This window comes from Madurella fahalii (assembly GCF_045866475.1).
Source record: "Madurella fahalii IFM 68171 DNA, scaffold_1, whole genome shotgun sequence".
Lineage (NCBI taxonomy): Eukaryota > Fungi > Ascomycota > Sordariomycetes > Sordariales > Madurella > Madurella fahalii.
Window position 1 is genome coordinate 7,140,346 of NW_027263971.1, and position 26,868 is coordinate 7,167,213.

At 45.2% G+C, this 26,868-nt stretch overlaps 1 protein-coding gene across 1 annotated transcript; it reads right to left on the reverse strand.

Moving 5' to 3' along the window:
- Nucleotides 1–1,864: 1,864 nt before the first annotated feature.
- MFIFM68171_02100 (uncharacterized protein) lies at nt 1,865–2,221 on the reverse strand (the record flags this gene model as incomplete). The annotated part of the gene is made up of 1 exon (XM_071057522.1): nt 1,865–2,221. One exon carries the CDS (start codon nt 2,219–2,221, stop codon nt 1,865–1,867), a length of 357 nt encoding a protein of 118 aa, XP_070913623.1.
- Nucleotides 2,222–26,868: the final 24,647 nt, after the last annotated feature.

Consider the following 26,868-nt stretch of genomic DNA (forward strand, 5'->3'; position numbering starts at 1 on the left):
CTAGAGAGCATCCCTTATATGACGCCGATGCAATGAATTAAGCCCAATGTCGTACGGTGGTCATGCTGTAATGGATATTTTAGTTTGGCAAAAGCGGCCTAGACTGTCCCGACTGTTGTGATTGCTGCCCGAAGTCCGAAATATGATTTGAGTGGCCCTTCTGTTGATACATTGTGCGAATTGCGGAGGAGGGTGGATAATAATGGGGGAACGGGTCAGCCAGGCGATATGCGCGTTACCGGCAAACCTAGGCTCCTGCAACCCTTGGTGCCCGCCTGAAGTCGTTGTCAAGATGACGGTCTTCAGCGCGTGGGGTTTGATTAACAATTTGGACGACCATCTTCGGCATTACGACTGAACCGTTGATTAATATAGATTAAACTCCCAGCACCCATACCATCTCAAACCCACAACGGCTCCATATTCTCATGCTAGCCGCTAAATACCTGCTCGCCAACGTATCTAGTGAGGCACTTGACCAGCTGGACGCATTGGCATCGCGACTACCTCGGTATTGCAGATAGGGAGTTTTTAGGGGGTAGAAGATTGTAACTACCGTCCATACCAGATTTCAGAAGATTGAGCGCATTGTTTGATAAAGCTTTCCAGGTGCATCAATCACGCCGTTATGTCGTCATTGCGGGCAAGAATATCCTTTCGATGCGCTGGATTGTGATGTAACCCTCATGCAGTAAATGCCGGTGCTCGGGTGTGAACTTCAGAGGTAGAGAGGCAAAGCTTAATTAACACAGTCGCGCCAAGAGCCTATAGCACAGAAAACCCATGCGATTCAAAGACACCTGGCCAGCATTGATGGAGCGGCCTGTGGGGGCCAAACTGGCTTTCGTTGTCTGATCCCACACACCTGACATTGTCTGTATACCCAAGTAAAACTTACCATCACTTCCGCAATAGATACATGTAAGTACCTGCTGTATCAGCTCATCGGTTAGGGGTTTGACCTCGAGAGTCTAGATAACTACGTGGGGTTATAAACTAATCTTGCGACAAGGAGCCAGGCATCGACGAAAGACCCCGTGGCTCCGAGTAGACCCTCTGGAGCAGTTGGGCATTTCTCGGGCCTGATAACTCACACAAATCCAGCGGGACGATTAGCAGAGAGTTCCGCTGAGTTGGCGTTCCTCTAGGCTGCATGGCTGCCTGACCCCGAATTGAAGGGGCAGTTAAAAGGGCAGCGATACATCAGTGCGATCTGTTATACACTTCGCCAAACTGCCTCGCCATGCAGTCTAGCAGTCAGAATGAGATTCGTTATAGTCTGGAAGTCCTCTTTGTAGCAATTCACTCTACCCCCAAATCCCAAATTGAAACACCCCAGCCGTCGGCACGGGGTGCGGGACCGGGACGGCCTGGGTCCGGCCCGGGTGACGATGTAGCGGAAGCAGCGTGGCTTGACAGGCACTTCAGCGGGGGCCGCCGTGCGAGGGGCCGTCCGGCCCGGTACACGTGTCACGGGCCAGCGTTTCGGGGAGAATGGACCGTAAAGCTTCAAGAAAGTACCCATTCGTCCTTCCAATTCGTAGAGGCAACTGTTATATCTGTTATTATAATTTGATCAGACTGCTCGAAGAACCCGTCCACTAGACTTCCGATCCTCAACACGCCGGCACTTAGAACCCTAGACGCCGTCGAGCCAATACAGATTCGGTATTCTGCCGTCAGCTCGCTTAGAAATCGTTTAATATCAATTCGGGTATTCTTATAGGAATAATTCTCTTTTCTCCCTAAAAATGCTAAATGTGGCTGTTATCAATACCAGGCGCTAAAGAAACATGATCCGTTTTATAAGGCAATACCAACATAGGGCCAAGAATCCAACATCTACTATACCCTCATCGCCTACCTAAGCGCCGCTAAAGACCAAAAGACTCTGAGTACTGACTCCGCTAAAGCCATACCAGCGTAGCAATTCCCGGCTACGGTGAATAGAGAACTCGGCTACGACCATAACGCTTATATTTTCGGGGCCGATACTAGCTTCACCTAACAGCCGTAGGACCGTATAGAGCGTCTGCTCTGTAGCGAGGACATCATCTACCACTAATACGGACATGCCCTTAGGGACCGTATCCCGGTCCATCTCGATCCTTGCCTTCGAGTTGTAATTGGATGTTGAAGACGAGATATACAATAGGGACTTAACGACGGATATGGTAGGTGGGGGCAGTTTACCGGCCTCGCAGATCAGCGCCAAGGGCATATCAACCTATACGGCTAACGCCGATGTATAGACGAAGCTGTCGGCCTCGTAGCATGCTACTATATCAACTACGGCCTACTGGCCGGAGAAGTGGCATTCTAGTAGGGCCGTGTATAGGGCTAGCCTGTAACGAGGGCCCTCTGGGCCAGACCAGGGGAACCGGCCGAATGATGGTAGATGATGTCACTATACTAGGGTAGATAAGAACTCCGTGGGAAACCTTCTCACACGGGGAACTTCTGATCCGTAAGGATCAGTCTCTGTGTAGTCGATGACAATAGGAGGCTATTCGTGAAGCTATTACCCACTGATCGAACCCTTTTCGGTACTGAGATATCGTAATCCATCTCCCTTAACGTGTTCCCAGAACAACTCCCTTTATATAGCCTGCCTAGCTACTAGAAGATACCAAGTATATAGTGGAATTCGATACCCGAGTACGGAAAGTCCGAGATTGAGTATACTATAGCTACTAGCCGCTATAGGTCCTTATAGAGGAAGGGGAGTAGGTGGTGTTCGGAAAATCCTCTAGCCACCTTATCTCCAGTTACGTCGTTGTTAAAGACGAGACTAGGGCAGTAGTTCAAGGGTATTGGATCCGGCTCACTATTGCAGTTGCACGTCTGGCGAGCTCGCTATATCCCATTACTAGCTTGAATGTAAACCTCGAGCAGTCTACTCTCCGGTATAAGGTGCGATAAGGACGTGACCAGTGCCTCGTCTCTTATACCCGTAATGAATAGTATATCTATATCTACGATGCCGTATACCATCTCTAGGATATGCCTCTCTGGCAGCCGGGGCCTTTGCTATACCTGGTTCTGGAAAAAGGCTGCTAATGCCGACCGGTATTGCTCCTTATAGGTACGGTCCTATAATAGATAGTTTACATCAGTGCTAGTAGCTACCGCATACTTGTGCTTAGCTGCTTCGCTGATGCTAACTGTTACGGGGTTTCCGTCGTGGTCCCGTAACTGGTGACCTCAAGGGCGTCAGCCTTGACGCTGAGGTAGGCACTTCATGAACACTGGCATGATCTATAACAAAGTAAGATATGATGATGGTTGATTGAATGAAGGTCCTCTGAGGACAAATCTGAGGGGTCTTTATAGACGTATGCGATGACCCCTGGGCCGTCATCCCTGACGGGATATGGGCCCAGGCACTGCTGAGCAGTGCTAGCCTCCGCCACGTAACACTAACGGTATATGCCTCGAAGCCTCTGTTGGTGAATACGGAGACCTAGATATAGGCGTAGTAGTCCTTTCTGGCGCTGCTCTCGTGTGTGACGAAAACAATGAGCTTTGGCTTTATTACTATCCTCGGGAGCGGATAGATATACGACAATATATTATGCAGGTCCCAGTAGCTGCGTTTGAGATGAGCTAGGCACAGTAAGTTCGGTCCGAATGCCCTAGTAGCCAGTATAGCGTCTTAGGGGTCTGGTCCAAAGTGTAAAGGGGTTGTTCTGGGAACACGTTGAGGGAGATGGACTACGATGTCTCAGTGCCGAAAAAACCTTGGCCAGCGGGCGATATCGTGGTGAACAGCCTCCTATTGTCATTGGCTATACAGAGACTGATTCTTGCGGATTAGAAGTCCCCCACGTGGGAGGGTCTCCCACCGGGGCTTTATCTACCTCAGTACTGTGACATCATCCACCGTCATTCGGCTGGTTTCCCCGGTCTGGCCTAGAGGCTCTCGTTACACAAAGTCAGTGCCGTATACTCCGTAGTTTACAGGTAACAACTTTATAGACCTAGTCTATAATGGCTCAAGCGTCCTCGACCCCGTCCTACTCGTAGGGCTAGACGCTGGTTACTATATAGGCGAAGTCCCAGTCTCAGCAGCTAAATGCGGTAGAGTCTGCTACTATATTGTCGACCGCTCCGCTATTATAGAGTAGATGGAGATTGTGAGGGACGAGTAACATCTAGGCGAGGCATGGGGGCACTGCAAATACTGACTCAATTCTGCTAATTGAAAACTAAGGAGGAAAGGAGGAAACGATACGAGGCGTGCGTCCTACGTACAAGAAAAGGGGCGCGCGTGTCCTAGCTAACTAATCAGAGTCGGTCCTCAATCCAGGGGTTGTCCCCTGGTCTTCGGTCACTTTCTGTCACAGAGATAGTAAAGCGGTATCGGGTATATCTCTATAGCTGCTATCAGGATGTCGGCGATATTAGCCTCTCTAATATGTTTTAGGAATATATACTGCTTGAAGGAGGACGTTTTGCTGCCACTGTGACTACTATACATCCCGGATATATATATCTTAGCGTTGAATACGCCGACGGAGTCTACTATTCGGAAGCTTGTTTATAGACCTAGAATTACAGCGACGTTCATATATACGGGCAGAGGTGTTTTATAGCTAGTCCCGGCTATAGACGTCTCGAATATAGTTATGCCAAGACACAAGCTCCTGCTGTCCTAGTACAGATATATATCGGTAGAATAGGTCCAAGGTAGTTATCTGGCTACTAATTTGTTAAAGTTACTGAGCTAACCTATGCTTCGTGCTAGTTGTTTAGTATCAAGAGGCAAAGACCTCCTTTTTACCTAGCACAGAGCAAGGTGAGAAGTAGAAAGTTAGGATGGAACTACTTAACCTGTGAGAGCGAGAGACTCTTGTAACAGAGAACACGGTCGGCAAGTACAGCGGTAGGTAGGAAGATTGACAAAGATGAGGTTCAGGGTTCAAGTCTCAAGTGTAGAGTGTTTTTCTGTAAAGGGGGTTGTTCTGGGAACATGTTGAGGGAGATGGACTACGATGTCTCAGTACCGAAAAGGGTTCGATCAGTAGGCGATAGCTTCACGAACAGCCTCCTATTGTCATTGACTATACAGAGACTGATCCTTGCGGATCAGAAGTTCCCTGCGTAAGAGGGTTTCCCACGGAGTTCTTATCTACCCTAGTACAGTGACATCATCCACTGTCATTCGGCCGGTTCCCCCGGTCTGGCCTAGAGGGCTCTCGTTATAATTTATCCTCCCCTCTGTAGAACCTGTCCTCAGGTTCATATTATCTGAACTCAGGGAAGGGTAGTGGTTGGGATGATATCGGGTAGGTATCGAGTGCTGTTCGAACCGCGTAAAGTTGGATAAGGATTGAAGCGCTGTACCTTACAGGGCTCCTTTGCCCCGGGGATTGCGTGGTGAGAAAGAATTGTGACTTTGGTGAGGGGTAACAAGTTTTTGTATTCGAGGGGTTTTCGGTAAAATTTCGGTTACTGCCCGGGTTTAGTGGGGTACGGTTCTGTGGTGCCGGTGCTCTACTCTTCCGGCTCTGGTACGTGTTCCGAATTATCGCCAAATTACCCGGATTTCCGTCCGATTTCAAGTATCATTCTTTCGTAGAACTTGAACAGTATATACGCTCTTGCAATTGCGTAGCTTGTATACAACTACAAATTATAGACGTATATTGACCCTCTTTACTCGGGTATAAATACCCCTCTCCTTTCCTACTTTTTCTAAAACTTTTCTTCTTCAAGCCCTCTTCTATACGTTGTTTCACTTGCTTTTCGCTCTACTCCTGTATATGGCTCGCTGCCCGTCCTCGTCTCTCTCTCCCTCTCTCTCTCTCTTCCTCTCTCTCTCTATTCCTCTCTCTCTCTCTTCCTCTCTCTCTCTCTCTCTCTTCTCGTTATCGCTTCGGCTATTTTTCTGTTGCGATAGACGCTTTTACCGCCTCCGCCGTCGAGGTCACGCTGTATATAAAATGCATTTGCTCAGCGCTTAAAAATACCAACCCTCGCTCCAGCGAGGTCCTTACAATTGACTGTTCTTTCGAGCAGTCGATCTCTTCGCGTTGCTCCCATTATAACGTAAAGAAAGAGTTGTATATGCCGGTAAGTTGTATATATTTCCGGTAGATTGGTAGGGGATTTGCTAACGATTGCAGGCCGCTACTAGAATGGTTAGCAACTCCGTCGACCTTATAATCCTTATCGATACGGCTTATACTATCGTCGATTATTGTATAGAGGACGCCGAGGGCAAGCTCGACGAGGAGGGTAATCGCCTTTAAGTTTCTATACTATCTTACCGCAGCTATAAGAAGGTCACTACTACTGCCAAAGATCTAGTCGGGGCTTTCGACGCTACCGAGACCGCTTATCACCGCTAATTCGGCATTTCCGACGCTACTAAGCCGTCTTCTATAAGTACATTTATCTCGCTTGTCTTCGTATACAAATCGCTGACATCTCGATAGCAAGCTTATATAATATATTACTTTATAGTCGCGCTATATAGCTAACTCCGCCTATAACAGTCATCCCGCCCTAGCCGGAACTGCAGCTGTAATATCGAGGTAAGTCTTAGTTACTATATTCCTACTAAGTTATCGTTGACTTTTTATAATACGAGTCTAAGGTACATACCTAGGAGGTGCAGTCTATTGTTTATCTGTCGCTTAGTAATATTAGTTTCGTAGGTTAGTCGGACGCTAAATGCCGTTTCCTTAAGAAGGTTAAGGAGAAGATCGCTGCTAATATAGAGGATATAGAGGCCTAGCAGATTTAGATAGAGGTAGCTCCTGACTTGGAGCTAGTACCGACCTCAATTTTCTGAGATTTATATTGTTTTCGGGGGGTTTTTCTAGGGTATTTCGGTTAGGGCTAGCATCTAGTATACCCCGGGATATAGTTTTATACAGGTAGATATTAATTAATATCTTATCGCCTACACTTTCACTAATTTTCGCGTGTTTTTCGAAATTGCGATACTAACTTAGGTACATTCGCTATATCTTCCTCTGATACCCATTGATTGTACTCCGAGGGCCAGCCTGCTCATTTGACTAAAAAGAAGGTTTTACCCTGGAATTTTCTCTTATCTCGAATCTCTTCAACTTCCTACTCTCTGTCGTCCTCAAGGTCTAGTATCGGCATTACGGACGAATCGTCTCCTTTTCGGCTATACCACGGTTCCAACATTAATATAGGAAATATATTATATAAACGATTGTATTTGTCCGGAAGTACCAGACGATAAACTAGTGATCCGACTCTATTTAGGATATAAAATGGACCGATAAACTTAGATATTAATTTCTTCGGTAACTTGAATCTCAAATTCCAGATTGATAACAATATTAAACTTCTATTCTTGAACTCCTTTTTTATATACTTCTTATTGTAATATCGTTTCTAGACTACTATAGCTTCAGCCTAATTTTATTCTAATTGTTTTCTCAGCTTAGTAAGTTTTTTAATTCTTTTAATTATACTAGATATCCTCCTCTCTTGTATATCACCTTCGATACAGCAGGAAATCGGAGGTTAATAACCTATTAGTACTTCAAAGGGACCTATCTTGATTGTAGAATTGACAGTACTATTAATAATAAATTTGCTTCTAGGAGGAGATTTACCTAGGTAATTTGGTTTTGGTATATAAAATAACGGAGGTATTGAATGAGTATCTAGTTTATTCGCTCCGTTTACCTGTCGGTTTACGGGTAAAAAGCGGTCGAAAGCCGCTTATATACCTTTTACAGGTAATATAGATCATTCTAAAACTGTAATGTGAAAATAGAACCTCGATTACTGATATAACTATCAATAGAGCTATATTTGAGTTCAATCTCTTTATAAACAAGCTCTATTAATTCTTGGCTGGTAATAGTAGTAGATACTAGGAAGAATCGGTTTATCTTTATATACCGATCGACAACTACTAGAATTACGTCCTTTTCGGAGCTATCGGGACTCTTTACTATAGGAAAACCTACAATAAAGTCTATAGTAATCTCGCTCTAAAGTCGTATAGGAATCGATAACGATTTAAACAATCTATACGGCTTATACTGTTTTATCTTATTGACTTAGTAGGTATAGCAGGTTTTGCAGTAGTCTTTGATATCTTTAGTTATACTATACTAGAAGTATTTTCTTTATAATAGTTCGAGAGTCTTCTCGATATTAAAATAACCTACTAACGGATCGTTATAAAAAAGCTGGAGTAACTCCTACTTAATAGCTTGTTCGGCCAGGACGAACAATCGTTCTTGATATAGCAATTCTTACTCGTATCTAAGTACCTATTCGGGCGAAACTCTCTAGTTTCGGGCTAGACTCACTAGTCTTTCCTTGATTTTCAGAGTTACCGGATCTATAGCTTATAGCTCTAGGATTAATTCTCTTATAGATTTCGACGGTTCTATAGTATAAACCGCTTCTAGTCGAGTATACTCTCTTGTATATTGATAAGTAATAATCTGTTCCTGTCTAAGCTAATCGGCTTCTTAGTAATCCTGAGGTCCTAGTAGGTAAATATTTAGCGATTCTATAGTAACTTCTGAGGGACAACCTATTATTTCGGGTTTCTAACTAGCTAGTTTACTAGGGTCCTATATACTAGCATCTTCGCTATTCTCTGGTATACAGTAGGCTCTCTTAACCCCTTCTGCAGTCGTCTTTCCGACCCGGGTACTAGCTGATTTGCCAGGGTTTCTTATACAAGCTAATTTACTCTCTTCTATATAATAAGCAATCTTATTTCTTTCTATAATCAGCTTTCTAATCCGGTTTACCCGAGTAATTTTGTTTTTAAAAGTAGGTATCTATTCGAGTCTGGTTGGACGTTCTTTGTCCTTATAATCTGGTCTTCTTAAGGGGTTATCGGCCGGATTTCGCTTTCTAGGCTGATACTTGATAGTGAAATTAAATCTTACTAGATATATATACTATCTAGCCTATCGGCCGTTCAATCGGTTTTACTTTATAAACTTTTATAGGTTATTGTAATCCGAAAATACAGTGACTTTATAGCGACTTCCTTTAATATAGTATTACTAATGCTTAAAAGCTTCTATAATAGCTATTATCTCCTTGTTAAGAGTTCTATAGTCCTTAGCCGGTCTAGAAAACTTCGTTGACTAGAATGTAATAGGACGTTTTCGACTCCTTTTCGGGACCTGCGATAGGATAGCTTTTATTGCAAAGTTAGAGGCGTCTGTTTTAATGATGATAGGGAGTTTGGGGTCGAAATGATGTAAAACTGGTGTATCCTGAAATGCTCTTTTGAGCTATATAAATGCTATATGCTCTTCGGCTTCTAACTGGAGGGTCCCTAGTTTTCGTCTATTCTATAACCCCTTTAGTAAATTGCTTAATAGTAATATAATCTTCGAATAATCTCGAATAAATCGACAGTAAAAATTGTAAAATCCTAAGAAAATTTGGATGTCTCGATAGGATTGGGGTTCAGGCTAATCTTGGATAGTCTGAATTCGTATTGAATCTATGCCGATACCTTTAGGAGTTAAAATATAACTTAAAAACTCTATCTGATTTTGGTAGAAAGAATATTTACTAGGTTTGTAGTACAACTGTGCTTATCTTAGGTGTTCTAGGACTCGTTGGAGGTAAGTTATATAGGTTTCCCGGTCTAGGGAGAAAATTAAAATGTTATCCAAATAATATATATAATAATCGTCTAGTAGCCCGTCTAAAGTAGTCTGAATATAACTTTAGAAAGTTACGGGAGTATTTGTTAGACTAAAAGGCATAATAAGATACTCGAATAGACCGTATCGGGTATAGAAGGCTGTCTTCTATTCGTCTCTTTCTTAGATACGAATTCGGTAGTATACCTCTTTCAGGTCTAACTTCGTGAAATATTTTGTTCTGGACACCCGGTCTAAAAATTCCGAGATCAACGGTAAAGGGTACTGATTCTTGACCGTTATCCGGTTGAGTCTACGGTAATCTATATATAAGTATAGGGTACTATCTTTCTTCGAGATGAATAAGATAGGACTTATAGGTAAACTCTAGGATAGGCGAATATAGCCTTTTACCAGGTTTTCGTATAGATATTCCTCTAAAATCGAAAGTTTATATCGTAATAGAGGGTAAAGAGGTCTAATAGGAGGAACAGTATTAGGGAGTAGATCAATAGTATAATCAGTACTTTTAAAAGAAGGTAGAATATCTGTGTTACTGGAGTTTATAATATCTATAAAGTCTGAAATTTCAGGAGGGATATTGTCTGGTTTTCGGGAGGATTCTCCTCTTCCTCCTCTGGAAAAAGTACCTCCGGTATATCTGGGTGCTATATCAAAGAGTAAATATAAGCTTCTCCTCGATATATTTTTAGGAATTTCTTCGGGTTTTTAATTTGAATATACTCCGATTCTGTTATAAACTATTATAAATTCCCTTCTAGGTATAACAAGATCTTATAGGATATTAAACTTAGTATCCTAAGAAGAATAGAGGAATTGTTTATAATAAGGGGATAATTGATAGTAGTATAAGAAATATATATTCTCTTAGTAATTCTTTAGCAGTCTATTAGCTCTAAAGGAACTTTATAAATACTAAATGCTTCAACAATATAATAATCTATAAACCGAATATAGGGTAATTGCATCCCGATCTATCGGAGCTTCTACTGCTTTACGAACTCTAGACTAACGATATTAATCTCTGCTCTAGTATCGAGATCGACTATAATAGACTTAGGAGTATAGTTTAATAAGGTTATAGAAATGTATATTCGTTCTTTGACTGGAACCCCTGGTATATCGTCTTTACCGACGTAATTGGGGTTTATATCTGCCGGTATCTTCCGTTTCCCTGCCGATTTAGGCGCGATCTACTACCTCGGTAACTGGGGTACCTAGTAGCTTTGTTCACTGATACTCCCTTTTGTAGGTAGTTATTAGCGAAATAGGTGTTATTACTATAAATAAAATAAATTAAAGGGTTTCCCTGACTATCTATAGGGTTTAACTGATTGAAATAAGATGGGGTTGATATAGAGTGGTCATTAGGTTTTATATATAGCGTCGTTGACTATATATTTCGTTGGTAATAATAGGATAATAACGCTCTTCGAGGATAAAATAACGATTTATAGGTTAGGGAAGAATGCGATAAAGGAGAAGAGTAAGAAGGATATCGGGACGAATACTTAGGGGCTTCCTGAGATTTTCGGTGCTAGAAACTATATTAAATTTGAGTAGCGAGTTTGACTATCTCTTCCCGAGTCTCTGGCTTGTTATAGACGTATAAGTTGATATAGTTATTAATTACGGACAAAAGCTTCGTATAAAAGGTAAGAGTATAAGCCTTTTCGTCCTACTTCAGGAATTAGACCTTAAGGGATTCTAAGTACTGATAAAAGTCTAAAGGAGACTGGTTTTCTCGTTACTTAGTATTATTGAGCTGCTTTATAATAGTAGATTCTTGATCTATAAGATCTCGAATACAGTTCAGTATCTAATCTTCAAATTCTTTCTAGTCGTTTTCGGCCTCTTATTATATATCTGTCGGAAGATTGTTGTAATAACTGTACTATCGATTACAAGGACGTTTTTCCATTTGATCTAAAGCGAAAAGGATCCAGTTTATACCCGTTTTAAACCGTTTCAGGTCTCCTATAAATGCTCGCTGTAGATCTTGGAGCCATTCTAAACGGCGTCGATAGGTAGTGTTGTTAGGGAACTGAATTAAATGCTTTACCTTGATCGCCTTTCGGTCCTTATTATAGTTACTAGAATCTGCTAAAGGAGAACGATATCGCCTACGTTTCGGTGAGGATTTGCCTAGTAAGATGCCTAGCTTCCGAAGTAAACCCTCTTCTTATTCTTGCAGTTATTTCAGTACTTCTAGTTACTGTATCCGAAGACGGGTTGATTCTAATAGGTTATTATGGTGAGGAGCTTGATACGGAACCCGAGAGTCCGAAAGGGTATACGAAGATATACGAGGTCGAAGTCCTAGTGATTCCGACCGATAAAGGTATATAGGATTTGTAGGTGATTGGGAGGTGTTTTCCCCGGGACTCGACTCTGCTCCCAGCTTACGGGAGGTACTTATCGTAGGTGCCATCTCGGCTAACGGTAGAACAGAAGGATCAGAATTGTAAAGGGGGTTATTCTGGGAACACGTTGAGGGAGATGGACTACGATATCTCAGTACCGAAAAGGGTTCGATCAGTGGGCGATAGCTTCACGAACAGCCTCCTATTGTCATTGACTACATAGAGACTGATCCTTGCGGATCAGAAGTTCCCTGTATGAGAGGGTTTCCCACGGGGTTCTTATCTACCCTAGTACAGTGACATCATCTACCGTCATTCGGCCGGTTCCCCCGGTCTGGCCCAGAGGGCTCTCGTTACATTTTCAAAGTAAATGCAATTGATCGTGCGTTTTGATTGTGTGTGTGTACGTACCAGACGTCACTGCTTGCTTAACTATACAGGATTTGGGGACGAGGGCGAAACTCCCTCTTATCCTTATTTCCTTGCATTGAACTACTGGGATCCAGATCCACGGATATGGGTCCGGGCGTATGGATCACGTTTGATCGCATCGGATCACAGTGATCCGGATCCATAGTTTCAGGCTTAGGTTCCAGGTCCAGAGATACGAAACTGTCGTATAGACACAGATATTGATCACTATGATCCGTAACGGATCACAGCGATCCGGATCAGTGTCTGACCCAATATAGTATAGGTGCCTTAGATCCGGTTCTATGGAGCCAGGTTTCATACAGTTTAGTTCCGTAGACCTGGATTTCAATCTCTTGATCCTGTTTCAAAGTGTGAGGGTCAAAGACCCAAGGGTAGTAGGACCAGAGTGCCTGGGTACGAGCAGTGCACGCGCAACGTAGGAGCAGAGTGCTCGTTAGGGGTAGGACGGTGGTCTCATTGAACTCTGTCTCTCTCCTAAGTCCTGTCTTCCACCCCCCTCTTTATGCCCTGCGATGACAGCGTCTGGGCTCACTTACCCCGCTCGCTACCTCGTCATCGACCTTACTTACACGCTCCTTCGACGCTCCTCTGACACGATATCCTCGCCCTTCTGGCCTAGCGTTGTTGTTGCTTTTGCGACCCCGCCGGCGCTACGGCTTCGGGGCTCCCGTCCTGCGCCTACGCCGACCTTATCCAGCCGGTCCTCACAGAGCCTCCCTCCTTCCGGGCTCCTGCCCTCAGGAGCCATCCGGGCCACATGCTCCTTCGTAGGTGATATTGTCGATAACCTTACCTGCAGGCCTTGTACGCACTAGCTACGTACCTGCCTGCCCCACATAGCGCTCGAGGTGCTAGATGTTGGGATGCCGCCTATAGTGCTTTCTCGCGGTCCTCGAGTTGCCGCCGCGTCGTCTCTCCTTCCTTGCCTTCCTCACCACGCAGGCACTTGCAGCTGCAGGAACTTGTAGTTGCATATACGCTGCGGGTTGTAAGCGCGGGAGTATCGGGGTCACTACGTTGTATAGTACGGCGAATGTTTGGCTATATATTGTTGCCCTCCCTTGGTCTCAACAATAGCGTATACGCAGCCTCAATGACTTAAAAGTAGGGGAGAGGGGGTTTTTACTGAAAAAGGAAGTCAGAGTTGGTAGTATAGGGTAATTGCATTCAGGTTATATAGTCGTAGCAGGGAGGCAGCTCTACCCTTACTTATCGTAGTCGTCCCGGCTTAACTATTTCGAACTTCCTTTATACTGATCTTTGGCCTTATTTTTAAGAAAAGTAGGGCCTCCCCCAGTTCTGGGTATAAAGAGGGCTTTCCTCCTCCCAGTTCCTTTCCTCTCTTTTTCCTTACGGTCTTACTCTTATAGGTTGCGCCCTTCTTACTCCCTTACCTCTCTATCCTTCACCCGTACCTTCTACATTTCTCTACCGTTTGTTTTATACTTCTGTAGTTCGGTCTGCTGACTGCCTAGTATATTATAGTCGCCGTCCCCGCCCTCGCCGCTCTCGCTCTACTCTCTCGCTCTACTCTCTCGCTCTGCTCTCTACACTTCCCCCCCTCTCTACTTGGTCCGCTATATCGGACAAACGCCCTATAAGTAGCGCCCTCGCTACTCTTACAGGGTCTCTGCATATACTAATCCTTTCTTAGGCTGAAGACGATGAAGAGCCCGGCGGTCCCCCTAAGAAGTCTAAAGCCGCTCCTATATCTCCTAGCTCCTCAGTAGGTTTCTAGTCCTCCCTTTTCTCGCCTTCGCTGCTCCTAACCTACTTCTCTAGGCCGAAGACGACGTTACTCCGTCCTCCCTGCCCACTACCGATACCCCTAAAGCCCGCGACAAGCTCGCCGAGGGTACCCGCCGCGTCATTCTGTAAGTATTCTTCCCTCGGCTGTTAGCTCCCCGCTAATTGTACGTAGCTACCGCTCGTACCTCCGCCATATACTGAAGAAAGGTCTTTCTACTAGCTATAAGAACTAGAAGAGCTCCGGTACCCGCTGTTTCCGCTATACGTACTACAACTATATCTACCTGCCGGTAGGTCCTCCCTCTCTTATTTTACACTGCTCTTATAGTACTTGTTAGTAGTGTCTGACTATTTTTAGGTCCCCCCCGATACATTGAATACGGTAGTCCGGTTTATAGAGGCCTTCGACTATATAGAGTTCCGGACCGTTAGTAAGGATATAAGTTAAAATTTTTTTTTTTTTTTTTTTTTTTTTTACTTCTTAATTATATATTTCTTACACTAACGGTGCTTTTCTTCAGGTTACTGGTCTAGAGGAGGAGGTCTAGGAGACTGGTAATACCGCTCTACGTACCCTCAAGGATTTCTCTACCCCCCGGCCCCGGTCCACTGAGGTCGCTGCCTACTGTACCAGCACTAACTGCGCTGGTCGTACACTACGCCTCCGCTGCAATAGCGGTATTACTATAGATTCGTCTTTCGCTGTCCCTACTACTACCGGTTCCTCGTCCTCGCCCTCGGGCACTGCCCCTAAGCTCCCTCTCTTATTAGAGGCGTAGACTACAGTCTTAACCAACATCTAGAAGTACTTGGGCAATATAGAGGTACTACTTTCGTATATCATAGACCACCTTACCCCTATTATAGAGGAGGGTAATACTGAGGTTGAAAGTAAGGAGGAGTAGATAGGGCGCTACTTGGGTACAGGTTTTTCGTAGATTTTTTAATGCCCTTAGATAAATTAAAGCTTTTTCTCTTACCTAATATGCTCTTATATACTTATACTCTGTACTGCCCTTATACCTTCGTAAACCTCGCTTTATATACCCTCAACAGTAGTCTATTATCTAAGTATTCCCTAGGTTCCCAGGTATTATCCTCAGGTAGATAGCCCTTCTATTTAATTAGGAACTACCTATTTCTTACTAAACCCCTATAGTCGATAATAGCTTCTACCTTATAATACTACTCTTCTAGTTCGACGTCGACCCTTTTACACTACTCTTACATTTATTCCTTACTACCCTTGAATAGCTCGAGTAGGGTAATTGGGAAAACTCGATAGATACGATAGCGTTATAGAAGGTCCAGCTCGTATACTATCTTCCTATCGCCGATAACCTTAAGGATCTTGAAGGGCCCTAGATACTTATCTACGAGTTTACTACTTAAATACCGCTATTTAAGGTACTTTATTGAGAGCTAAACCTACTAACCAACCTTAAACGTCTTATCCTCCTGCTTTCGATTATACTACTTCTCGTAGTTCCTATTAGTAGCGATAAGGATATTATAGATCTTTTCGTAGCTTGCCGATAAGCGTCTTACTCATTTATCTGCAGTAGGAACTAAGCTCTTGAGGATTGTTATAGGGTCTAGGGGATCTCGGGGGTAGAATCTATAGAGAAGAAAGGCTAGTATTGACCGTATTGCTGTATAGTAGGAACCGTTATAGGTATACTCTATAAGGTATAGATAATACGCCTAATCCGCTTGATCGTAGCTATAGAACATATATAAGTAATACTCGAGTATCTGGTTCTGATACTCTGTCTACCTATCTGTCTGCAGGTGATACACGGTATTTAGGCGCCGCTTGATACCCAAGAGCTCGTATAAGGTCTTCCAGAAGGAGCTTGTAAATAGGCTGCCCCTATCGGATACAATAGACTGGGGAAATCCAAAGGGTCGGTAGATATAGTCGAAGAACAGCTCTACAAAGGCACTCGCTATAAGCGTTGTAGTTATTACGATATAGAGGGCGTACTTCGTAAACTTATCTACTACAACTAGGGCAGCGTTATACGCCTTGCCTATCCGAAGGTCGATCGAGGTTAGTAGGCCTATAACGAAGTCCACTATAATCATCTGCTATAGTCCGTCGGGTACTAGCAGCACTACAAGTAAGCTGTAAGGGCAGTGCGTATGCAGCTTCGTACGTTAGTAGGTCATACAGTTACCGTTGACGTATATTACTACGTCCTTTCTTATAGACGGCTAAAAGTAATTGCGCCCTAGACGCTCCTACGTCTTCCTAAAGCCTCTATAGCCTATAGTCGGTATATTGTAATAGCTTTTAATTAGCTCGTACCTAAGGGATAGGGGAATATATACTCTGCCTTGATAACGGATAAGCCCGTCCTCTCCTTCTCTCTAAGAGCCTTCGCCGCTCCTATACCGCTACTTACAAGCGTCAGACTAAAGCTATTAATCTTTTAGTTACTCCTCGAGTAATACTTCTTCTAAAGACAGCTACCCTCCTATTACCTAGGTCCCGTAATCTCTGTTTTTAGTACCTACGGCGCCTACGATAGGCATACGGTAATCAGGCGTAGCCTCATTGTAAGAGTTATTCTCTATATAACGGTAGAGGCCCCTAGCGCCGAATATAGAACGAGAACTACAGGATAGCCTATCGGAGGGGCTAGCGCTAGCGATACGTATCTACTTATTAGTATCCGATATAGCGTCTTCGTCCTTATCTATAGAGCTACGGCCGTACTTCTCGCTGTAGTCCCAGACCTCTTAGACCACAATATTACTTTAGCCTTCTTAGTTCAGTAATAACCTCTTAAACTTTTCTCTTTCTTGCTCAATAACTTCTTTATCTTCTACTGTTCTTATATACAGCGGCAGCGTAACTATAGCAGACAGTCGGAGTAGTCTTCGAGCTGCAGCGATAACGGGGTAGGGGCTAGGGTTCTCCTGTCGCCTACGCTCAATCCTGTTCTATAGGAGTTGAAGTAGCGGGTTCTCAGTGCTTTCGCCTGCCTCTTCTTCTTCTATATAGTCTGGCCTATACGAAAGTCCATTAGTAGGGTTCTGAGTACTAGGGTAGTACTTAATAACGAAGTCAAATACAGCTAAGTCGTTGCTCCAATGTAGTTACTATAAGCTTAGTCTCTTCTTAGTCTTCCAGTACTCTAAGTTAAGGTAGTCTGTCAGGACTATAACTAGGACCTGAATATAAAGGAGATACTGGGACCAAGTTCGGAATATATCGACGAACGTAAGTAGCTCTCTATCTCCGGTACTATAGCGCGTTTCTTCAGGTATAAGCTTCCTCGATCTAAAAGCGATAGGGTACCAACGATCCTTATAGAGCTGCGAGAGCACTACTCCAATCGCGCGCTTCGAGGTATCTGTCTCTATATAGATGGGTAGGGAGGGATCGAAGTACCTAAGGATAGGGGCCTCGCCGAATTTGCATCTAAGTAGCTCGAACACCTCGGTTACCTCCTTCGTAAACTCGAATAGGCGCTTCTAGTCGCTATACAGGAGGTCTGTCAAAGGGGTACAAATCTTCGAATAGTTCCTAATAAAGTGACAGTAGAACCCTGTAAATCCTAGGAAGACTTGAATATCGTATACACTACGAAGGAGCGGCTACTGCGTAATAGACTCGACGCAGGATAGCTCTATAGCGATCCCCTCAGGTAAGATTATATACCCTAGGAACTCGACTTCAGTAGTATAGAATTGGCACTTCTTGAGATTGGCATAGAGGTCGGCCTTTTCCAATCGATCGAGGACTTCTTTTATATACTGCTTATACGCTACTTCGTTGTCGCTATAGATCAGAATATCGTCTAAGTAGATGATATATATAACGTCTACCAGTCCAGATAACGCTTAGTTGATATACGTCTAGAAGGTCGCTAGGGCGTTAGTTAGTCCCATCGCTATTATACGGAACTCGTAGTAGCTGTATTGTATACGAAAGGCGGTCTTCTACTCGTCGCCCTCGCTAAGTCTAATGCGATAGTACGTATCCTTTAAATCGATCTTGGTATAGATCTTAGCCGTTAATAGACGGTTAAGGATCTCTCTAATTAGCGGGATAGGTACGTGGTTCTTATATATTACCGCGTTCAGCCCTCGGTAGTCGATAATAAGGCGCAATTTGCCCCCCTTTTTTAGGACAAATAAGATAGGGGTGCCTGTAGGGCTTGTAGAGGGTCGTATCCAGCCCTTCTTAGTAGCGGCCCTGAGCCACTTGTATAGGGTCTCGAGTTCTGTTACCCCTAATAGGTAAATTGGTCCCCAGGGCGGCTGCATATCGTCCACGAGCTCAATACGGTGCTTTACTGATGTCTTGGGGAAGGGCAGGATCCCCGACTTATAGAATAGCTTTTCGTATACCCGGTAAGCCTCCGGGAGCTGCGGTTGCTCCAGCTTATACGCTATGTTAGCAGGGTCCTCGTTAGAGGGGATAACAGCTGCGAGGGCAAATACCGATCCGACCTACTGTTGCTTGGGCTCAACGTATAAGCCCACTCGCAGCGCCTCCGGCGGGTAAGCCTATATCTTAGCCTAGAAGTCGATATCGGGGTTGGCTATTTCGAGTTAGGGCTGGCCAAGTAGGACGATAAAGGGCTTAATATCCGCGACAACAAAGTATAGGAGGTACGTCTGAGCCCTACCCTCATAGTCGACGGCATATATATAAAGGGGATATACTCCGTAAGTTCGTATAGGTTGATTTCCAATGCCGGCAATCCCTACCGATAGCTCGAAGTGCTTAAGGAGGGAGTGCTCGGTAAGGTAGCTGTAGCTGATCAGATTGTAATCTGCTCCTGAGTCGAATATCGTAAGTGTCTTTTTCCAGCTTCCTTGTATCCTGACTATCATATTGGACTCTATACGATAAGAGGTGTCCCCGGTGTTGTCCTATTTCTCTGTTACTGCAGCTCCTGCGTATTTCTGTAGAGGGATCTGGTTGCTGCTGGTAGTAGGGTCGTCGCTGGGGTACCGAAGTAACGTATATCCTACTTGATTGCAGCGCCGGTATACCGCTTAAGGGCAATTGGTTGAATAGTATCCCGGCTGATTATAGGTATAGCAGTGTTGTTGCTGCTTGTCCGCCCTCTCCGGCGCTGGGGGGTTAGACGGCCCTAACAGATAGTTCCTAGCAATATAGCCCTCCCTTCTGTAGTTGTAGTAGATGATATTACGCCCTGGTCGTGCTAGTGGAGCTTAGGCGCCTCTCTCGACAGACTCTGGTACTGTAGGGGGTTCTAGCAGGGGTCGTAATCGGGAGTGGTATCCTGAAGTCCCTTTAACCCGCTAACTATCCTTAATCCAACGGGCGGTACTTACTAGCTGCTAGTAAGTAGTAGGTAAGGTGGCTTAGTAGGTAATCGCTAGGCGAATCTCCCTATAGAACTTCGGGAGGAGGCTAATTACCTACTGACTCTCTTCTATCTGGTAGGGGAGGTCGGTAGTGATAGTTATATATCGATCTATAAATTCCGTTACCGTCTTGTCGTTATATTGACGCAGGTTATCAAGCTGCGTAGCCGCAGAGAGGGCGTGTATCTCTGGATCTGAGAGCTGACTGCGAAGGAACTTAACGAATTCCTCCTACGTTATTAGAGCAGGGTCGAAGGAAGGGTCATTTTCCTGCTTAGTGATATGCTTGACCTAGGTGTTCTTAGGGGTCCTGTATAGGCAGCTTACCGTATATATAACGTAGTCGCTGCTTGGAACGTTGCTGAGAAGGCGGAAGTTCGCCTTATAGTCGAAGAGAAAATTGCGAAGAGCGGTTATATTAGACCCATTGTACGTAGGATAGGTGAGAGTCGGGGTCTTCTATATCACTCCTACCTATATGACTGTCCTAAGCTGCTGGGGCACTACGCTTACGGGGGTCGTAGGAGCGGGCTCAGGAGGGGTCAAAAGGGCCTCCCGGGATGGATACACTATAGGATTAGCCAGAGGCACTGGTTCTAACGCACGTTGATTCTGATAGAGGAGTAGCTCAAACTCAGCTCTCTTGCAGCGTAGTACAGCCTCCCGGCATACGATAGCAATCTGCTCGTCGAGCCGTTATTCCTTATCAAGCAGTCGCTACTATTGCTCAGATAGGGGTACGTCTGTCTGCGCTGCGGGAGAGCGGTTAATAAGCGGCTCGTCCGCAGGTAGGCGCCCTTAGGTCATACTGAGGGAATTAAGGACCTGAGTATCCGAAATCTCAGGAATATCAGGAAGTTGTATAATACTGGAAGGCTGGCTATTCGACGTGAGCGAGCCTTCTGTTTCGCTTGTAAGCTGATTGAGAGTAGCGTACTGATGCCTTGGTGCTATGCTCGCCCCGGACGGTCTAGTCGCCCGGAAGGCAAAGAGTTCAACGTATGAGGGTCAAAGACCCAAGGGTAGTAGGACCAGAGTGCCTGGGTACGAGCAGTGTACACGCAATGTAGGAGCAGAGTGCTCGTTAGGGGTGGGACGGTGGTCTCATTGAACTCTGTCTCTCTCCTAAGTCCTGTCTTCCACCCCCCTCTTTATGCCCTGCGATGACAGCGTCTGGGCTCACTTACCCCGCTCGCTGCCTCGTCATCGACCTTGCTTGCACGCTCCTTCGACGCTCCTCTGACGCGATATCCTCGCCCTTCTGGCCTAGCGTTGTTGTTACTTTTGCGACCCCGCCGGCGCTGCGGCTTCGGGGCTCCCGTCCTGCGCCCACGCCGACCTTACCCAGCCGGTCCTCACACAAAGTCAATTAAATCAATTGCAATATATAACGTGTTTTATCAGTGAGTGGGCCATATCAGCGAGTAGGCCACTTTTTACGCGACGTGACACGTTTACCCTCAACAACAAACTTTCCTCCACATCCAAAATGCCCTCGAAATCAAATGAAGCCCATATAATCTTAGCCCTTCAAGCTCTTCAAAAGGATAAGAATCTAAGCGTACGAGCCGTAGCTAAGATCTATAGAGTCGCCCAAAATACCCTAGGGCACCAACGCGACAGCAAGCCTATACGACGCGATACTACACCGAAGTTGAGGAAGCTTACCGAATTGGAAGAGGAGGTTATTGTTCAATATACTATTGAGCTAGATGCCCGAGGATTTCCACCAAGGTTGCGTAGTATAGAAGATATAGCCAACCGATTACTACACGTACGCGACGCGTCCCCTGTCGGCAAGCTCTGGGCCCATCGATTTATCAAACGTAAGGAAGAGATTCGAATACGCTAGTTGCGTAGATACGACTTCCAGAGGGCCAAGTACGAAGATCCAAAGGCCATTGACGAGTAGTTCACCCTCGTACGGAATGTCAAGGCCAAGTATAGTATTGTAGATAACGATATCTACAACTTCGACGAGACTAGGTTTATAATAGGCATCATCTTCGCGGGTATAGTAGTTACGACCTCGGATGGCCGTAGCAAGGCAAAGCTAGCTCAGCCTAGTAACTGCGAATGGGCGACGGTTATCCAGGGGGTCAATGCCCTCGGCTAGGCCATCCCTCCGTTCATCATTTTGGCTGTACAGTACCACCTTGCCAACTAGTATACCGAATGCGACCTCCCGGCTAACTGGCGTATCGTAACTACCGAGAACGGCTGGACTACCAATATAGTAGGCCTAGATTGGATTAAGCACTTCGACTACCATACGGCGCCCCGGGTAAAGGGCAAGTACCGGTTGTTGATCTTCGACGGCCACGAGAGCCACTACTCGACCGAATTCGAGCTCTATTACCAGCAGAACAACATCATTACGCTTTATATGCCTCTACATTCCTCGCACCTCCTCCAGCCACTCGATATCAGCTGCTTTAGGCCGCTAAAGAAGGCGTACGGTCGCCAGGTTGAAGACTTGATACGGATATATGTCAACCATATGAGCAAGCTCGAGTTCCTTTGTAGCTTCCGTAAAGCCTTCTTGCCTCGATGACAGAGAAGAATGTCCAGGGTGGCTTTACAGGTGCTGGCCTTATACCATACGATCCAGAGAGGGTGATATCCAAGCTGGATATGAAGCTTCGTACACTAACACCCCTCAGCTCGCAGGCCGGCACACCACAACCTTGGGTCTTCCAAACACCACACAACTCTCAAGAAGCAACCTCGCAGTCAACGCTTATTAAGACTCGCATTACCAACCATCAAAACAGCTCTCCAACTTCGATATTCACTGCGGTAGACCAGCTTACTAAGGGTACGATGGCTGTAATACACCAGGTAGCCCTGCTTCAGTCAGAGGTCTCTTCACTCCGTAAAGCCAACGAGGCACTTAGTAAACGCCGGAGAGCTAAAAAAACACGCGTACAGCTTGGAGGATCACTTGCAGTACAAGATGCAAGGGATCAACTAGACCAGAAGGCCGTGGTTGGGGAGGTGGCGTAAGAAAAGGAGCAGGATGGTGGTAATACAAAGTGGGTTCGTACAAAGGTTCGGTACTGTAGTATATGTGGCAAGCCTGGCTATAATGCCCGCACTTACCAGGAGGTTGCAGAAGCATCGGATTCAGCTGCTTCCGATGTAATAATAGTTGGTTCCTAATGTTATTGTATTGCAATTGAGGGTAGTTGTTATAGGGGTAGCGGAAGGTGGCCCACTCGCTGATATGGCCCACTCACTGATAAAACACGTTATGGACTCCCTTATATTGCCAAGAGAATATTAACTCAGGGTTAGGGTTATAGCTTAGAGATATATATAGCTCTTTTTATATTTTCTAAGCTTATATATTAACACCTTTCTCATTGGTAGTCCAACCATTGTCAGTTATTGCAATGCGCTAGGTAGCTGGAAGGTTGCACTCTTGATACCAATTAGCAAGGTGATATCGGAAACACGGCACCTCTGAATTTTGGGAAATGACAGTTTAGGATTTTTATGTGTCTTGTCTTGATTGTATTGATTGTCTCTATCTTCATTGTCTGTCCTGTCTATCTTTGCTGGAGAGTTTACTCCTTTTATAGACGAGATACGTGTACAGGATGACGTCCGTATAGTGGCGCAGTTAGCTGCCAGTCTTTCTTAGCTCAATAGAGTACATGGGTTTGGCTCCCACACTAGATCCTGTGATCCTGATCCTTTGGCACATGATCCTTTTGACAGGTGATATTGCCCAGCTAAGATAATGAATGGTGGGATGGCCCAGCCCAAGGCATTCACTCCTTGGATAACTGTACCCCACTCTTAATTGCTAGGCTAGGTCTGTTTAGCCCTACTACGGCCATCTGAGGTAGTAACTACTATAGAGGCAATGATAATGCCCATCATAAACCCAGTCTCATCGAAGTTATACGAATCGTCGTCGAGAATACCGTATTTAACCTTAATGTTATACACAAGTGCAAACCACTCGCGAATAACTTTTAGATCTTCGCATTTAGCCCTCTGGTAGTCGTATTTACGCGTAAAACGCATTCGAAGTTCTGGTTGGCGCTTGACGAAGTTGTGAGCCCATCGTATACCAACAGGCGGCGCGTCGCGTTTACGTAGCAATCGATTGGCCATATCTTCCACGTACGCGAGCCGAGGATAAAATACGTGTATACATAGCTCAGTTATGTATTGAACAATCGTTTTCTCCTCCAAATCCGTAAGCTTGCGTAAATTAGCTGGTATATCGCATCTTACAGGCCGACCGGCGTGTCGGTAACGAAGGATATCCTTACTGACGGTATAGATTTTCGCTACAGCTCGGCCGCTGAGATTTTGGTCTCGTTGACTAGCGTTGAGCACCAGTTGCATTTTAGCTTCGTACGAAAGATTTTCCATTATTAGTCGTAGAGCAATGTGATGTTTTGTATAGAAGAGGTGTGTTGCGTTGGAAAGTGGATCGCTCACATGTCTGGATCACTCGCTTATCATACACGTTATATATAATGTTTATCTGTATTAGCTATTCAATCTAGTAGCTATACGCCTTCTTTAACAACCTAAAACAACTAACATCTAATAGCTGAAGTAGATATAAAGAGTGCGGAGGTATATAGAGTGTAATAATATTATACTCCTAGCAGTAGGTCTCAAATTCTTCGGAGTAGTGGCTATTGTAGCCGTCGAGGATCAACAGTCGGTATTTGCCCTTTATACGAGATGCTATATAGAAATCGAAGTACCGAATCCAATCTATACCTTTCTCATTGGTAGTCCAGCCATTATCGGTTATTGCAATGTACTAGATAGCCGGAAGATTATACTCTTAATACTAGTTAATAAGGTAATATTACCCAGCTAAGATAATAAATGGTGGGATAGCCCAGCCTAGAGCATTCACTCCTTAGATGACTATAGCCTACTCTCGATTACCAGGCTAGGTCTATTTAGTCCTCCTACGGCCATTAGAGGTAGTAATGAGTTGGGAAAAACAGCCTCCAGAGGGCAGAGTCCCTCTGATCAGAGGGACACAGTTGCTAGGATGGTGCCCCGGGGGCTGGAACTTGCCGTGGGCCCATTTTTCTTTCGCACCATAAGTAGGGCCGTCCTGGCCATTGCTCCTTAGACAGGACAATCAATTCAGTACCTTTCTTCACACTTGTTGCAAGCTCAATTGACGAGCTCTCCTTGCGTGCAAAGCGATCTCTCTCTGATCAGAGGGAGCTCTATCTGCACATGTTGTTTTGACCTTGTTTAGGCTGCAGGGACCCGATTTGTGGTGGTGTCGCCTGGCCTATCTTGTCTATCTTGTCTGTCGGGCATTTGGCCGTCTTTGCCCTCCCCCTTGTTTTTGGTGGGTATGTGGGTGTAGATGTGTGTTTCTGCACCATTTCAGTAACTACTATAGTAAGGATGATAATGCCCATTATAAAGCCGGTCTCGTCGAAATTATACGAATCGTTATTAAGAATACCGTACTTGGCCTTCGTATTATACACAAGTGAAAACCACTCGCGAATAATCTCTGGATCTTCATACTTAGCCCTCTAATAGTCGTATTTACGTATAAAACGTATCCGAAGTTCTGGCTGGCACTTAATAAAGTTGTAAGCCCAGTGTTTGCCGATAGGGGGCGCATCGCATTTACATAGCAATCGGTTGGCCATATCTTCTATATAACAAAGCCGAGGATGGAATGCACGCGTATATAGCTCAACTATGTATCGAACAATCGTTTGCTCTTCCAAATCCGTAAGCTTGCGTAAGTTGGCTGGAATATCGCGTCGTACAGACCGACCGGCACGTCGGTCGCGGAGGGTATTATAGCGAACAGAATAGGTCTTTACTACAGTAGAAAGACGAAGTTTTAGGTCTTTTCTAAGAGCTTCGAGGGCTAGAATTAGCCGCGCTTCATTTGACGGCGATGGCATATCTTGTGGTAGAGGAAAACGTCGCGAAGGGTAGAGAGAGTGGGTTACAGGGAAAATTTACAGCTCGCTTGTTTTTACGGCTCGCTTATCACGCACGTTAACGTATAATTATAACAGAGGATAAATTCCCTGGCCAGACGGTTCGCCGTTCTTAAGAAGACATATAAACTGAAAGAATCTAGAGGTGTGTACTTAGTTGGAATTATTCTGCAGATATTTTGAGGTTTTCTGCCGGCATCCTATCTTCCCAGTCCCAGGTTCTAGCTACTTGCATAAGGGGGTTTTAACAGACAGACTGAGATTCTTACTCTTGCCTGTAGCTCCCAAGTGCGTGGATAGAAAGTTCAAACTTCTACGGGCGCTCGTTCCAGGAACACCCGTTCCCTTCTCTCACTTTTCCCGGAATCGACTGTTGCCCCGTCTACAGAACCTAGGCCTAGGACAAGTGGCTTGCTTAGCCGGCTCTATAATAATGGATACCTTCAAGTCAATAAAGCTTAGACACTCTCGTCTAGAAATTAAACTACTTACCGCCGATGGATATGCCGTCGTCCAATTAAGTGGGTTGTCTTTAGCAAGGGGCAGTCGCGCTGGACTTGCGTATGACCCCTGAATTGTTATGCTTGTAGTCTCGCTAGGGGCCGCGAGCGAGCCATCCTGTCTCTCAGACCCTACCGTCACCAGTCGGTGTAACGACGGAAAACAACGCTTCTTCCACCTCTTCTTCCCATCTTGGTCTCCAGCTGCCTCCTCGCTGAATGCTATAATACTCTTCCACTCCTCAAAACTTAAAAAGGGCTCGCGAACCAGCTCCTGCTTTTGGGGCTCCGGAGTATCTAGCGGCGGTACCGGTGGTTGCGGAGGCGGAGGAGGGTCTTCACATACAAGGCTGCGCTATCCAGTCGTCAGACCGTCCAGTAACCACTGCATATCGTGTAGCAAGTCCTCGAATAATATCGGACCCTCGTAGGAGTAGCGGATAAACGACTCGGCTTTAGCCGCCATCAGATCCCAGAGATGGCGCAGGTCTAAAAATTCAACCCGCAACAGCACGATGATTGCAAGCGCTATGGCTACGCCGTCTACGTCCATCGGCTTGTTTACAAATAGCCCTGGCCCATCGTGGCTCCCAAGTAAAAGCGAGATTGTAAGTGATACACCGCGGTCACGAACGGCGAGCCCAGCAGCTCTACTTTCTCCTAGTAGGGGAAGCTGAACAAGCCGTTATAGTTCTGGTGCTGCAAGAGCTTGGTGACATAGTCCTCGCGAATCCAAACCTCGCTCGATCGCGTCTATATATTTGGGGCCACTCGTAAGGCCCGCGAGGACGGAAAGTTGTTAATGGGCGCCTGTATCTCACAAGCACTTGCGAGTATTTTGTAATCCTTGAACCATAACGCTGGGTCCTTT